This window comes from Fukomys damarensis, unplaced genomic scaffold (genome assembly GCF_012274545.1).
Source record: "Fukomys damarensis isolate Sample0158 unplaced genomic scaffold, DMR_v1.0_HiC HiC_scaffold_18, whole genome shotgun sequence".
Lineage (NCBI taxonomy): Eukaryota > Metazoa > Chordata > Mammalia > Rodentia > Bathyergidae > Fukomys > Fukomys damarensis.
In genome coordinates, this window is record NW_022900930.1 from 43,402,612 (window position 1) to 43,416,809 (window position 14,198).

At 59.8% G+C, this 14,198-nt stretch overlaps 2 protein-coding genes across 5 annotated transcripts in view; both read left to right on the forward strand.

Moving 5' to 3' along the window:
• Positions 1 to 11,352, forward strand: part of Pdlim2 (PDZ and LIM domain 2) — a 12,839-nt gene extending 1,487 nt beyond the window's left edge. For 2 of the 4 annotated variants that reach the window (XM_010624139.3, XM_010624133.3), the window contains exons 2-10: positions 1,177 to 1,271; positions 1,892 to 2,043; positions 4,105 to 4,174; positions 4,257 to 4,405; positions 4,528 to 4,621; positions 8,408 to 8,478; positions 8,682 to 8,830; positions 9,813 to 9,930; positions 10,808 to 11,352. In XM_010624139.3, the coding sequence (XP_010622441.1) occupies positions 1,179 to 1,271; positions 1,892 to 2,043; positions 4,105 to 4,174; positions 4,257 to 4,405; positions 4,528 to 4,621; positions 8,408 to 8,478; positions 8,682 to 8,830; positions 9,813 to 9,930; positions 10,808 to 10,985 (1,074 nt within the window). In that variant the 5' untranslated portion in view covers positions 1,177 to 1,178 and the 3' untranslated portion in view covers positions 10,986 to 11,352. Of the gene's footprint in view, positions 1 to 216; positions 311 to 1,176; positions 1,272 to 1,891; positions 2,044 to 4,104; positions 4,175 to 4,256; positions 4,406 to 4,527; positions 4,622 to 8,407; positions 8,479 to 8,681; positions 8,831 to 9,812; positions 9,931 to 10,807 lie in introns of those variants that run through there. The other 2 variants (XM_010624142.3, XM_019207611.2) reach the window with 2 other exon arrangements.
• Positions 11,353 to 12,222: 870 nt separating this feature from the next.
• CUNH8orf58 (chromosome unknown C8orf58 homolog) overlaps positions 12,223 to 14,198 on the forward strand; it is a 7,527-nt gene continuing 5,551 nt past the window's right edge. Inside the window, 1 exon segment of the mRNA XM_019207334.2 lies at positions 12,223 to 12,387. Coding sequence (XP_019062879.2) covers positions 12,223 to 12,387 — 165 coding nt within the window.

The following is a 14,198-nucleotide window of genomic DNA, read 5'->3' on the forward strand; positions in this document are numbered from 1 at the left end:
ATTCCCCCCATCCCTGCCCCCGGATCCGGTCCACAGGACTACACTGGCCTCCGAGCTAAAAAGGCTCCCGAACTGGGCGAGCCGGGCAGACAGGGCTGGGCTCCTCCCCGCACCCGCCTGCAGCTCGGAGTCCGCCGGCCGGCTCAAAGGTCTGGGAAATCTCAGGGCCATTGCGTTGCCGGCACCGGCCTGGGGGCCCGAGGAGGGACAGAGGCCAAGCTGGGGCCAAAGGGAAGCCAGCTGGCCGGGGTGGAATGGACAGACCGCTGGCCTCAGTGTCCCCTTGCTCCCCGGGCTCTTCCAGACCTAGGTGAGGTTTCTGGACCTCTCCAGGGGCTGCCTTGTGATGGGCCCTGGGCTGGGTGGTGCCCCGCCTGGCACTGCAGCTTCCTGCCAGGGTTGGCTCCTGGCTCCAGACCTCCAGGCTCAGGAAATCCCACAAGGGCTGGTCGGCATGGACACTCTCGTGCCCAGCAGAGGGGGCAGTGGATGGGAGGCTATGGCCCCAGCTGGCAGGCAGCATTGGGCAGCTCACCCTTCGGCTGGTACCACGGGTGGTTGTGGCCCACTTGGTGGAAGGGGCTGGGGCTGTTCAGAGGCAGCAGCCCGGAGAGGTGGGAGCTGGCTGTTGTCCCTCTGACCCACATTATTAGGGTTGGACTGGCAGCCAGCAAGCCCCTAGCATGGCCAGCTTTTGGCATAGCCTGGCAAGGCCAACCCAATTCCTCACCATCCCTCTTGTGCCAGGGCCCTGCTGTCCTGAGGCCACCTGCCTGCCCTCCCCAGAATGGGGAGGAAGTACCTTGTGCTGTCAGTTTTGGGGACAGGAAGCAAACACTAGAGACACACACAGCTTGCTGGTGGAGGAGGGGAGAGGGAGAAAATGTGGATGTCTGCCTCCACCTGGCACCCCTTCCCACCCATCTCCAGTGAGCCCCCATCCTGTGGTGGAACAGCTGCCTGCCCAGCTGAAGCCCACTGGGCTGGGGAACTCAGTCAGCTTCCCAGGATGGGGGGAAGTGAAACTCGGGGTGAGGAGGGCGGGACTTAGGCACTTCCTCTACCCACCCTACGCACCCGAGCCCTGCCAGGCTGCTCCGGGACCTGCCACCCACTTTCCCCTCTTGTGTCTGGGTAGGCTGGACGGAGCCCGCCTCCTGACCCTCTCTTCCTCAGGTATGGCGCTGACTGTGGACGTGGTGGGGCCGGCGCCCTGGGGCTTCCGCATCACCGGGGGCAGGGATTTCCACACGCCCATCATGGTGACCAAGGTAAGAGCTGGTGCCAGGACAGCAGGAGCTCCCCTGAAAGTTAGGCCTCCCCTGTCCACGCGGGGCCCCAGGTGCCACTCTTGTTCTGTTCTGGAGCCTGTGGCCTGTGGCCGGCCGGTGGTGCTGACGGGTCTGAGTGTGAGACCTGCTGCGCGGGACGTGGGGCACTCATGCACGAGCTTCCAGGGAGTGGACAGGAGTAGGCCCAGGACAGCCCGCACCTTCCTCCCAGGTCACTAATCCCACACCGCCGACAGCCATTTAGGGTGGTCACAGCACCTGGGGGTGCTGGGCAGTGTCCTCTCCAGCTGGCCTGGGCCAGGGTGCATGCAGAGGGCGGGGTGTAGGCAGCCACTGGCAAGGTATGATTTGCACAGGCAGGGCTCTCTGTGCAAGATTTCCCAGCTGGGTCCTGAAAGTCTGGCATCGTGCACTGTACTCCGTGGGCGGCCTCCCTAGCCTGCCTGGGTGCAGGCCGGGGGTCTGCCTCTGGGGTGTTGGGAGAGAACCAGCCGGTTAGCTGGCAGACACGGTGGGCAGAGTGGGCAGCGGAAGCTCAGCCCCGCCTCCCTGTGTGTCCCAGCACGGACCCGCGGGCTCACTGGCCCTCATCCTTCCAGGTACACCAGCGGGGCAGGGCTGAGGCCGCTGACCTCCGGCCTGGGGACATCATCACGGCCATCAATGGGGAGAGTGCAGCGGGAATGCTTCATGCTGAGGCCCAGAGCAAGATCCGCCAGAGCTCATCCCCCCTGCGACTGCAGCTGGACAGGTAGGCCCGGCGCACCCTGCTACCACCCCTGCCCCTGTCTGGCCTCCCGGCTCCTCGGGAGCATCGCCGACAGTCTCCTGGCTCTGGGCCTGCCCCAGAGAAAGTGGGAGCCAGGGTGGGCTGAAGGGAGTCCCCAAAGCCAGCTGGGTGAAGGTGGGCGCCAGGCTGGGCGTGCAGCCACGGGCTGGGCAGGGCGAGCTGGCACCAGCCACCTGGAAGCCCGAGTCTGACTGGTTCCCAAGAGTGTGCAGAGTGCAGGGTGTGGGCATGAAGTGGGTTGAAGAGGGGAAGCTTCTGGGCCAGGTGTGCCCGGGCTGGGGCTCAGGACCCCTTCCTGTAAGAGGCGCTGGGGGAGGAAGTTGGGGGCTCGTTGCACATGGAGTTCGTCCATTCCTCCCCATTGCTGCTCTGAGCGCTGAGTGAAGACGGAGCCCGGGCTCACGGGGTTTGGGGGGAACAGCTGACTCCCCAGGGTGGGGCCTCGCAGTGAGTCACGGCTCAGGCGTGCTGGGGGATTCTCCAGTAGGAGAGCCCTGGGGGGCGGGGCTGGGACCTGAGTCAGGTGCTTCTTGCCTTTTGGCCACCACCACCCCTGCCAGGCTCTCTCTGGCCCTGCCTGTGGTCTTCAGAGGCTCCCAGACACTGCCTCCCACTGTGCCAGTGCAGAGGGCTCATGACATCTGCAAATGCAGCCAAGACCTACAGGGGGCGCAGTCCCAGTGGGGACGGAGCAGAGGTGCGGGCACCATTGCTTCCTCCCAGGTCCCTGTTGGAGGGCCCTGCTGCCTACCCCGGGCATCCAACTTCACCCCAGCTCTACCCCGGGAGGCCAAGGTCTCCTTTCTTTGCCAAGTCCTCTCCTTGCGCCCCCACCCTGGACCCCGAGGCTTCTGTGGTGTTTAGAACTTGGAGGCAGGAAGGCTAGCTCTGAGCTGGAGTTTGAGCCAAGCTCCCCGGGATGACTGCGTTCTTCCCAGGGTGGCAGAGCTCCTGCGGGGAGGAGCCTGGGGAAAGGGACCCTGGCAAGGGCATTTGGGCCATACAAGCCTGTGGGTGGGAGAAATGGGGCGTGTGGCCCAGTTACCATGGAGCCTGGGCTTCGGGCCTCTCCCTCTCCCTCTCCAGGTGTCAGGTAAAATATAAAAGATGGGGGGGGATTTAGCCCAGTGGTTCCAGCGCCTGCCTTGCAACTGTAAGGTCCCGAGTTCAATCCCCGGTACCAAAAATGAATAAATTAATTAATTAATAAATAAATAAAATAAAGGGTTATTTATGACATCAGCCAACTTCCCCAACAGTGATCTACAAAGTCTAGGTGAAATGGGGGGAAAAGAAGGGAAGGGGAGAACAGGAGGGTTTTGTAATCAAGTTGAATTTATAGAACTTTTTGTTGAAATCTATGATTATGAAATGATGTCCTTCTTTGGTTCTAATTTTTTCTTCTTTATTCGTACTGGGGATTGAACCCAAAGACTTCACACTGAGCCCCATCCAGAGTCATTTTTATTATTTTTTATTCGGAGGCAAGGTCTTGTCAAGCCATTGAGTTACTCAAGCTGGTCTCAAACTTACCATCCCCCTGCTCCCGGAGTGCAGCAATTACAGGGGCACAAAGCTGGACATGGTGGTGCAATCTGTAATCTCAGTACTCAGGAGGCAGAGGCAGGACGATCACAAGTCTGAGGTCAGCCGAGGCTACACAGTGAGGTCAAGACCAGCCTGAACTGCAAAGTGAGACCCTGTCTCAAAAAACAAAAAAAAAAACCAACAAACAATATAAAAAGTTGACAATACAAGGTGGGCATGATGACACATCAGTATAATCCCAGCCCTTGGGAGGCTGAGGCAGGAGAATTGCTGTGAGTTCAAGGCCAGGCTGAACTACATAAGGAGACCCTGTCTCAAGAACCCACACACACCACACCAAAAAACATCAAGTTGACAGTGCAACATCCCAACATCCTGGGTGTTTTGTCAGTCTTGAGAACCAAGTCTGAGAACAGCACGGCAAGGTGGAAGGTCTGGGACCTCAGGACTCTCCCTCCTCTGCTGACCCCACAGGTCCCGAGCTGCCTCTCCTGGGCAGACCAATGGCGATGGCTCCTCCGAAGTACTGGCCTCTTGCTTCCAGGTAAGCAGGTGCCACCAGCCCTGAGGACCTTGGCTCGAGGCAGGGGAGGGGCGGCAGCCCAGCTCTTCCGCTCTCTCCACAGGGCTTCCTGAGGACACGCCCCGACAGCCAGTCCTCCCTGTGGTCCTCCTACTCCAGCCCCATCTCCCTCAGCCCCCGGCCGAGTAGCCCCTTCACCCCACCCCCCAGCAGCCCACTGGGCCTCTTGGGAGAGACACCAATCAGCCACAGGTGAGCAGCAGAGGTGCCCTGAGCCGGCTAGCCCTTGAGCCTCAGCTGAGAGTGGAGGTGCCAGGAGCCCCCTTCCCTCTGGAACAGGCAGCAGGGGCTCACACTGCCCCCACCCGTTTCAGCTTCCAGAGCCGGACCCAAGCGGTTGCCTTCCCTGGAACTGCTGCCGACCGCTTGTCCTGCCTGTCCCCTGGGAGCCGCTCCACAGGCCGCCAGGTGAGTGTCGCTGGGGAAGGAGCGGTGCCTCCCCTTTCCGGGGCTGCCAGCAGCACCCCCAGGATAGCAGGCAGCTGGTGCCACCTGTGGGGCCATCTCCTAGCGACAGGCGACAGGCGAGTGGGGCTCCCCCTGGGCTCCTCCCTCCCTGGCTGCCTCCCTGCCCACTGGCTTCCTCCCATCCCAGTGTGTTTCTCTTGGGCTGGGGCTGACATAGTTTTGCTGCTGTTGTTGGGTTGATTTCCTCTGGGTTCTGGCTGCATCTCTTGAACACATTCCTCCCCATCCGAGCCCTCAACATTTGTGCCAAGCCCTTCGTCCTCCTCTCTCAGTCTGGGGACCCCTGAAGGACTACAGACAGCCCCAAGCCCCTGTCTTCCCCCCTGCTCTGCTGGGCCCTCGCACCCCAGGTCTCTAGGCCCGCTGGTGACAGCCTAACCCGGGTGGCATTTCTCCTCCTCAAGGGCAGGGCGAGGGCGTCAGGGGAGAGGCACCAGCAGCCCTGCCCACAGCTGCGGGGGCCTGTCCGGTCTGGCCTTTGGGGTGAAGGGGATGAGGCCCAGCTGCTGCCATCTCACCTCTAGGCTGCTTTTGCATTCCAGACAGGGGGCCGTTTGGGGATGGCTGAGGGAGGCTCTAGAGAAGGGAGGGGCAGGATGGGGGGCTGGGGGGGCTCCCTGGGGATCAGCGGGGTGGGCACTGAGGATGAGTCTGTCTCAGGGGAGGCCTGTCTGTAAGTCCTGTCGGATGCAGTTGTCATAGGGGGAACGGTGAATGGCTTTGGAACAATTAAGCCCCAGCAGTAAGCTGCTAATCACACAAGCGGAGGCCTTCGGGAAGGGAGAGAACTGTGGGCCCGGCGGCCTGAGAAGGCTTTGTCAGGAATTTTGCTGGCCACAGGAGGGCAGAAGGGGTGGGGTTCCAATGAGAATGAGGCAAGGGTCAGCTCCCCCAGAGTAGGAGGAGGGCGGCAGTCTGAAGGAGGCCTGCAAGGTTGGGACAGGGAGCTGTCTGTGGTCCCTGACAGGCTGGGAGTGAACGTGGCCTAGGACTGGAGGTTGGGCCCAGCCTGTGCCCTCCCTGCTGCCTTCCTCGGTCTCCTGAGGGCTGTTGTCTCAGCAGGAGCCTGGTGCTCAGTGGCAGCACAGGAGGTGCTCCAACCTCGGCAAGTGGGCGTCTACGTGGCACCAGGGAGTAGTTCTTTTATTTTTTGAGACAGGGACTCGCTGTATAGTTGAGGCTGACCTTAAATTCACTATGGAGTTCAGGCTGGCCTCAAACTCACAGCAGTCCGCCTGCCTCAGCCTCCCAAATGCACATTATCACAAGCGTATGCCACTGTGCCTGGTAGTTTTTGAACTGTCGTTAACACCTGGGAACCTATTAGAAATGCAGATTCTCGGGCATTGGTCTAGACCTGCTGAAAGGGGCATGGGGTATGGGGCAGCAGTCCGTGCTTTCACAAGCCCAGCTATGAGTGGGGAGCCTGGCCTGGGTGGTGGGGAGATGCCGGGCAGTTCTACCTCTGCTGAAAGCTGGGCCGGGCCCCCCTTCCTTTTCGGCCTCAGAGCAGACTGGACGCTGAGTTCCCTTCTCTGACCCTAAGGACTCCTGTCATTCCGCTGGCAAATATCAATGGAACAGCTGCTGCATGTCCAGCACCCTCTGGGCTCTGGGGATGCATTCATGGAAATCAGAGGAATTTCTAACCCCACAGGCTGCACAATGGGTCCCGAGTCCCTCTTGGGAGCCACTGCACTTCAGCGTCTTGGAGGCTTGAGCACCATGAGGACTAAGCACATTTGATGTTTGATCTGATTAATTTCCTAAGCTTAATGAACTGCAGAATTTCTCCCGGTGCCCACATGACCCTCAATCCCCCTTCCCACTCTCCACCCAGCACCAGCACCCCGAGTTTCCTGGAGGGGTTCCGGCTGCAGATGTGCTCTTGATGAAGGGTCTATTCTGTGCCTGGGCTGCCCGCCCGGGAGGGAGGGAAGGAGGCAGAGGCAGCCATCCTCTGAGTGAGGGTTTCACGCCCCTTTCCAGGAAGGCTGTGGGCCGGAGTGGCAGAGATCCTTGGCTTTGCAGTGTGCTTCTGGCTGGCTGCAGCTGTAGAGAGCCCAGAGTACAGGGTGTCACCAGCCCTCTGGGAACTACAACTTGCCCCGCTGGGCAGGTACACACCGTGCTGAGCCAATGCCCAGGGAAGGAAGCACCTCTCCTTCTTGGTGGGTGGGGAACTTAGCTCTGCAAGGGACCCGGGCTGGCTGTCAGCCCTCCCTGTCTCCTGGGTATGTGTCCTGTGGAGGGCGTGTGCTGGCCTGCCTGGAGATGTGACATTGTTCTTTCTTTTTGCTGTGCTGGGGATGGAGCACAGGGCTTTCAGCATATTGGGCAAGCACTTCTGCGCTAAGCGACTCCCCAGCCTGTGACACGGATCTCGAGGAAACTATCTCCCAGTCTCTCAGTGGACAGCACAGCATTTGATGGCCATCTAGGTGCTTGGACACAGAGTGCAGCCCAGCCTCTGATGCCACAGGTGGCTGGGATAAGCCACTGTGCCATCCTGACCCTCAGCCCCCTTACCTTAGACCCCCCAGGAGTGGTGACAGGGTGAGCCCTGCTGGACAGGGCTGGCAGGTGAGGTCTTGAGGTTCATCTGGAGACTCCAGAGTTTTCATTTTGGGCTTAAGGATGTGTGCAGTTTCTCACTGGACTCCATAGTTCACCCATGAACTTAATTTTTTGGGGTGGCACTGGGGATTGAACCTAGGGCCTTCATGCTGAGCTACATCCCTAGCTTTTTCAAAAGTTTTTTTGTTTTTGAGCTGGATATGGTGGTGCATGCCTGTGATCCTAGCAGTCAGGAGGCTGAGCAGGAGGAACACTGAGTTTGAGGCCAATCTTAGCTACATAGTAAATTCAAGGTCAGCCTGTACGACATAGTGAGACCTTGTTTTAATTTTATTTTCCTTGAGACAGTGCCTAGGGCTGAGGCTATAGCTCAGAGGTGCAGCAACTGCCCAGTAAGCGCAAGGCCCTGAGTTCGATTTCTGGTACCAAAAATGAAGAAGAAAACAGGTAGGGTCTCACTTAAGTCACTAAACTGCCCAGGCTAGGCAGGGGCCTGTGATCCCCTTGCCTCAATCTCCCAGAGTGCTAGGATGGCAGATGTGCAGCCCCACACTGGGTCTTCACTTAGTGGATTTAGGATGACAAGGACCCTAGAAGGGAAACTGGCCTCAGATCCACAGCTGTGGTGAAAGGTGAGGTTTCTACTTGGAGAACAATGCCACAGCCCGGGATAACTGACCCCCCTGGGGCCGGGGTGTGGGCTCAGAACAGAGGGGTCCCCAGAGCCAGGTCCAGACAGCCTGGGGCTGTGGGAGGGGGCACCCCAGGGCGGCCCTGCTAGGACAGGAGCGGGTGGCACAGAAGGCCCATGCTACATTCATCCACCGCCTCGCTAAGGAAGCATCTCCTGCTTTTCTGCGGATTGGAGCCTGGCCCAGCGAGCAGCTCTCTGAGGACTTGTAGTGTGTGGTCTGTCAGAGAGGAGCTGGTCTCCAGCTGTCCTCCCCCTGGCCCCTTGTCCGGTCCCGTTGCAGAACTCGTGCAGCTGGGCGCGGACCCAGCATCCCCAGTGCACCGGCTCTGAGCTCCGGGACAGTTGGCCTGAGGGGCAGCGAAGGTCGGGCGCCCCCTGGCGGGAACCTGGGAACAATGCCTGATAGCGGCCCTGGGCCAGGGCGCGGCTGACTCCTCCCCGCCTTCCTCCCACAGGCGGGCCTGGGCCGCGCGGGCGACTCAGCTGTGCGGGTGCTTACCCAACGGTGCTCCAGCCCTAGGTTCAGGTACAAGCGGGGCCTGCGGATCGGGACCTGGGGGGCTCTTGCAGGGCCTGGGGCAGGGCGTGGGAGGTGGGATACAGGTAGGACGCTGACTTCCCTGGGATGGGTCCCCGCCCTCTAAGCCCAGGGGTCAGGGTCCCCCACGCTTTTCTCCCCGGGTTTGCGAGGCTTGCAGGACCCTCACTCCTGGTGGCCTCGCCATGCAGCAGCGCGGACTCAGAAGCCGGGAGCCTCGTGCTGGAAGAGGACTCAGAGGTGTTCAAGATGCTGCAGGAAAACCGCGAGGGTCGCGTGGCTCCGCGCCAGTCTAGCTCCTTTCGGCTCCTACAGGAAGCCCTGGAGGCCGAGGAGAGAGGTGAGGCCCCAGGCTCTGTGGGAAGCACGCTTGGGGAAAGGGTTCTCCCGAGAGCCCACGGACTGACCGGGGAGCCTGTCTTAGAGCAGCTTCTAGTCCTCTCAGGGGGCCGCGGTGGGCACCCAGAAGGTGGCTGGCAGTGCTGGCTGGCACAAGGACAGGACCCAGGGTGGGGTGGGGCCTGGGAGGGAGCAGGATGTAACTGGGCACTGACACGAGATCCACACCTCCGCAAATGGCCTTAAAGTGGGGCTGGAGCACCGAGGAACGTGGCAGCCAACTGGCGTTTGGGTGTGGGCAGCAGAGAGCAGCCTGGCCAGAGCCTCTGGGGCTAGGCTGAGGAGCTCCCAACCCTTGAATGTAGCTTAGAGAGTCCCTCTGGGTCAGAGGCCATGGTTAATGCAGGCCGGTGTGCTCAGTTATTCATTCTACAAACACAGTTGTGCCTGTTGACAGAGCAGACGTGTCCAGTGTGGGGATGGAAGATGGCCACAACCTCACGCTGCCCCTGAGGAACCCTGATTATTGGGGCAGACAGGCCTGGCCAGCTCTCTGCTGCGGGAAGCAGGATGTTCTTTGGGTGGCCAAGACCAGCAAAAAAAGTAGACAGGAGAGAGACAATGGGGCAGACAGGAGAGGGAGCGGAGTGGCAGAACGGACAGTGCAGGAGGTTCATGGCTCATGGGCAGTGGCGCCTATAAAAGCCCTTTGAAGAGTGGACAAAGGCATTTTGGTGCTGTGATGAACCAGGATTGTTTGCTATTGGTGGCAGCTCGCCTGGGTCAAAGCAGGGACTCAGCACAGATGCTCCCAGGGCCGGAAGGGCGGGCTTGGCCCTCCAGCAGCCTCATCCGAGAGTCTAGCTGGCCATCACCCACGCCTGCTGTGCCGCAGAGCTGTGTTGGAGTGGACCCTCAGGGGCGCCGGTGAACACAGACGGCTCTGGTGGCTGAGCTTGGGTGTGTTGTCTCCCGCCCCCCAGGTGGCACACCTGCCTGTGTACCCAGCTCCCTGAGCCCTCAGTCCTTCCTGCCCACGTCCAGGGCCCTGACCACTCCGCCCAAGCTCCACACCTGTGAGAAGTGCAGCGCCAGCATTGCGTGAGTGTGGGGGACAGGGACAGGACACCAGTGGGACGCCCTCCGGCAGGGCGGGCAGGACCCTGGAGGCAGCCCTGGGACTGCGGGTGGGGCTGTTTGCAGCCTCCTGCCCACCTCCTCCTCCTCTTTGCATCTCCTGCTCCCCAGTCCCCTCCTCTCCCCGGAGCAATGAGAAATGCTGCTGCTCGCAGTTTCCCCTCCACAACCTCCAGGCCTCAAATCTACCCCTAAACAAGGCCCCTCCTAGAAAATCTCTCTCTTCCCTTCCCCAGCCCACGGTGCAGGCTGGGTTTCCAGGGTTGGTTTGTTCTCAGTGGGTGGCACTGGGGTAGGGTGTAGTCTTTGCCAGATTGCCGCCCCCTCAGGTAAATTTTCCATGTGTTGATCAAGGGTCAGGTGATTTGCTGTAGGCAAACCCTTCACCTGGATGGCTGAAGCTCAAGAAGGGGCAAAGACCCAGCCCTGCGGCGTGCAGGGACAGGGTTAGTGGGTGTATTTCCAGTGGGGCGGCTGGGCCGGGGCCTAGCTGGACCATCCGCCTCAGGAGGCTGCAGGCCCAGAGTGGGCACTCCAGCCATGGTCCTGTTCCTGGGGCCACACTGAGAACCACAGCTCCCCCGAGAGGGCAGGGTCTGGGCTTTTGTCAGCCTTTGTGTCTCCCCTCCCCTGTGAGCAGGGCTCCGGGTGGTGGGTCTGTGTGTTCTGTGTGTTGGGATGCACGTGCTGTTGGATTGTGTGTGGTGCGTCTGTGTGTGCGCTCATGGTTGTCTGAGTGAGATTCCTGAGAAGGACTCCACATCCTGGGTCCTGACTCTGCCTGGGGACTGGGCTCCCTGGGAGCGATGGCCTCACACTTGGTCCTCCAATCCCCCTCCAGGAACCAGGCTGTGCGCATTCAGGAGGGCCGGTACCGCCACCCCGGCTGCTACACCTGTGCAGACTGCGGGCTGAACCTGAAGATGCGTGGCCACTTCTGGGTGGGTGACGAGCTGTACTGTGAGAAGCACGCCTGCCAGCGCTACTCGGCACCCTCTGCCCTCAGCTCTCGGGCCTGAGCCCGGGGCACCATCAGGCTCCGCCCCGCGGACAGCAAGTTGGCAGGGAAGGGGTGAGGGTGGGGGGTGGCTGTTCCACGAACTAAGTTTGGGGACACAAGACCCCTTCGCCCTCACTGGATGAGGCCAAGGACTGGGACCCTCCTGGGGCTTCAGGTGCCAGGAGTAGCCCCACCCTCCCAGTCTTTCCCCTGCGCCACAGACTGAAGTGGCCTCCATGTTTGCTACCTTTGTGTACAAGGTGCAACGGAGACAGAAGGATCTGGGGGCGCGGGCAGAGGCCAACGGAATTCACTATGCAAAATGTTGGATAAGAGCTCTATAAATGTATGTATATGCGTGCACACAATCAAGCTGATGTGTTTCTTTCCAGTTCTCGCCTTCCCTGGCCTCTGGATAGAGAATGTCTCCTGTGTCCCTTCTTAGTTCACTTCTTCAGGCCCACCTGCCAGTGCCTGCCTGCTGTCCCCTGCTGAAGAGCTTTCTTCTTCACCTTGGGGTGTGCGCATCCTTAGCTCTTTTTGTTGTTGTTTGTTTCTGTTTTTTCCCACTATGTAGTTCATGCTGGCCTTGAGCTCACTGTGTAGCCCAGGCTGGCCTCAAACTCAAGGTGATCCTTCTGACTCAGCCTCCCAAGTGCTGGGATTACAGGTTCGCATTACCATGCCTGGCTTCAGAAGTTTTTTTGTTTGTTCTTTGAGACAGTTTCGCTACATAATTCAGACTGAATTTGAACTCATTCTGTAGCCCTAGCCAACTTCAACTTCCAATTCACTTTAATCTTTCTGCCTCAGCTTCCCAAGTGCTGGGATTACAGCTGTGCACCACCACACCCGGCTTTCAGAAGGTTCTCCATGGTGCTTCTGGGTGCTCCAGACCTGCCCTGGCTCCCAATCAGTCAGGTTTACTTTCCTGGGGCCATCAAAGCTGGCTTCAGTGGGTCCGGTCTCAGCGCAACCTGTGTGATCTGGCTCTTTGGAGAAGGGATCTTGATGCAGACTGTGTGTTACCTTCTCCGACATCTGTGGATATAATTCACGCCTTGATACCACCACGTCACCTTTTCCCTGGATGGCTGCCCAATAGCCTTTATTTTTATAGTAGGCACAGCAATCGCTGGGGCCCACAAGGCTGGTGGGAAACGGGTGGTCTCTTTGGTGCCACCTTGTGTCTAGTGCTGCCCATGGCAGGGAGCATGCTCCGGAAAGGGAATTGCGCTTGCTGGTAAATGCCCGCGATGAGGACACAGACAGATACTGTACAGCGCTTTTCTCGCTTCCCTGAAGATGATGGGCAAGTGGCAGCAACCAAGCTGGCAAGAATGACACAATGCAATGTGGCAGGGAGTGCTGAGGGCTACCTTGGAACACGAGCAGTGGCCGTGTGTGGAAAGGACGGCCAGGTACGGAAAGGCAGAGATGGGGCCGCTGCAGGCAGAAAGCTGTTTACAGCAAGAGAGCCTCGAATGCCAGCTGAGGTGTGAACTTTATCTCAAGGCCCTGAGGACACCAAAAATGTCAAGCGGGGAATGCCAGGTTGGGGAGGATGGGTTGGACTATGGATAAGACAGACCCCCTCCATAACACACCACGTTGGCCCGCGGTGTCATAAGGAGTGGAAGAGGACACAGTTGGGGTCCGGCCTCGTTTCCACCCCACTCCAGCGAGCTGCTCATTTGTGTGCCTGCATCTTGTACTTCCTGCATTTGGAACAACACCAGAAATGACAGATTTGGTTAGAAGTGGCTCCTACTAGGACCCCCTTTGGGGAGCTGGGAAAGCAAGCCACAGTTCCCAGATTAGCGCAGCTAGATAACAATGGAGCACTTTAGATGTGCTAGGGACATCTCAGTGCTTTAACTGCCTCTTCACAGCTCCAAGATAGGCATTACCTGCCTCCTTCATCCTATAGACGAAGAAACTGGGGGCAGGGCGGTTAAGATTCTGGTCCAAGGACTCCTAGCTGGTCAGGTGAGGAGCCAGGAATGGAACCACAGCCCCCATGCAGGCTTTCTGATTTGCTGTGGGGAGCTGCCCCACTGTCACCAGAGTCAGCCTTCCAGACACAGCCCCAGCCACTGCTGGCCAGGGAGAGAGCTCAGCGGGCCCCTCCTGGACTCTCCAGCCTGGCAGCAGCTGCCCAGGCTCTTGGCTTTGCCCTTCCTTCCCCAGGGCGCAGCTTTGCGCTGAGCTTGCAGGAAGTGCACTTCCGGAAATGGGGCTTCCCCACTGGAGGTGGAGGGGCCAAGGGCATGGCCGGCTGATTCTGCTGGCCTATGACTATGACTCTTCGGAGGAAGTCAGGGTGGCTGCTCAGCTAGGGGTGGCTAGGGGAGGGAAGGACCTCAGACCTGGTTCCCGGGAGGGCTGTGGCTGCTCTCGCAGTGGCACGGGGGTGGGGCTGCAGCCTAGAGGGGCGTGTATATGGGCTGCGGGGTGGGGGTGGGGTCTCTGAGCCACACACAAGCTTTGTGCTGAGACACTGCATTCCTGCTGCTGACTGGGCTTCCCCTTTCCGGAGGCATTCCTGCCCCAGAGTCACCACGGAGACGCATTGGAATCCGGCCCCACATTCTCCAGATTCAGGCCGGGATCTGGCAGAGGTTCCCTCCCTAACCGCCCACCTGCTCACCCGGAAGGGCGAAGGCCACCTGCCGGCCAGCGTCTGGTGCCCACATCTTCCTTGGCTCGGAGAGAACAGTTCTGCCAGGCCCCACAACCTGTGTTTTCCAGCAGGGAAGGATCTGGCCCTAAACGCTGGGGCATTGAGATGGCAGGCAGCATTGATTAGGGGACTTGGTCATCACTGGCATCTGGGGGCTTGGTCGTGGGCCTCAGTTTCCTGATTTTAAAAAGTCCCGAAAGCTGCACCTTGGGGGTGCTCCGATGGCAGCCGCTTCCCTGGCTGTAGCTCCCACCCGAGGCCGGCTGCAAGTCTGCACGTCCACCCTGCTCCCTCCCTCATCTGCCCCCAGGGACTCGAGTCCTGAGATTTTTGTCCCTCCCTCCAGAGGGGAGGCTTCCTTAGAAGCCACCAGCTCCCATCCGGTCACCAGGCTGTCACCCTCACCAGCAGCCGGCTCCTTCTAAAATGGGGGCCTGGGGATGGAATCCCACTGGCCAGGAGAGGCACGGGTGTCGACAGGGAGCAGCCCTGCAGCCCAGCCACCCGCCAGCACCCGGCAGGAAGGAGTGGGCAGGGTTTGGGTTCCCA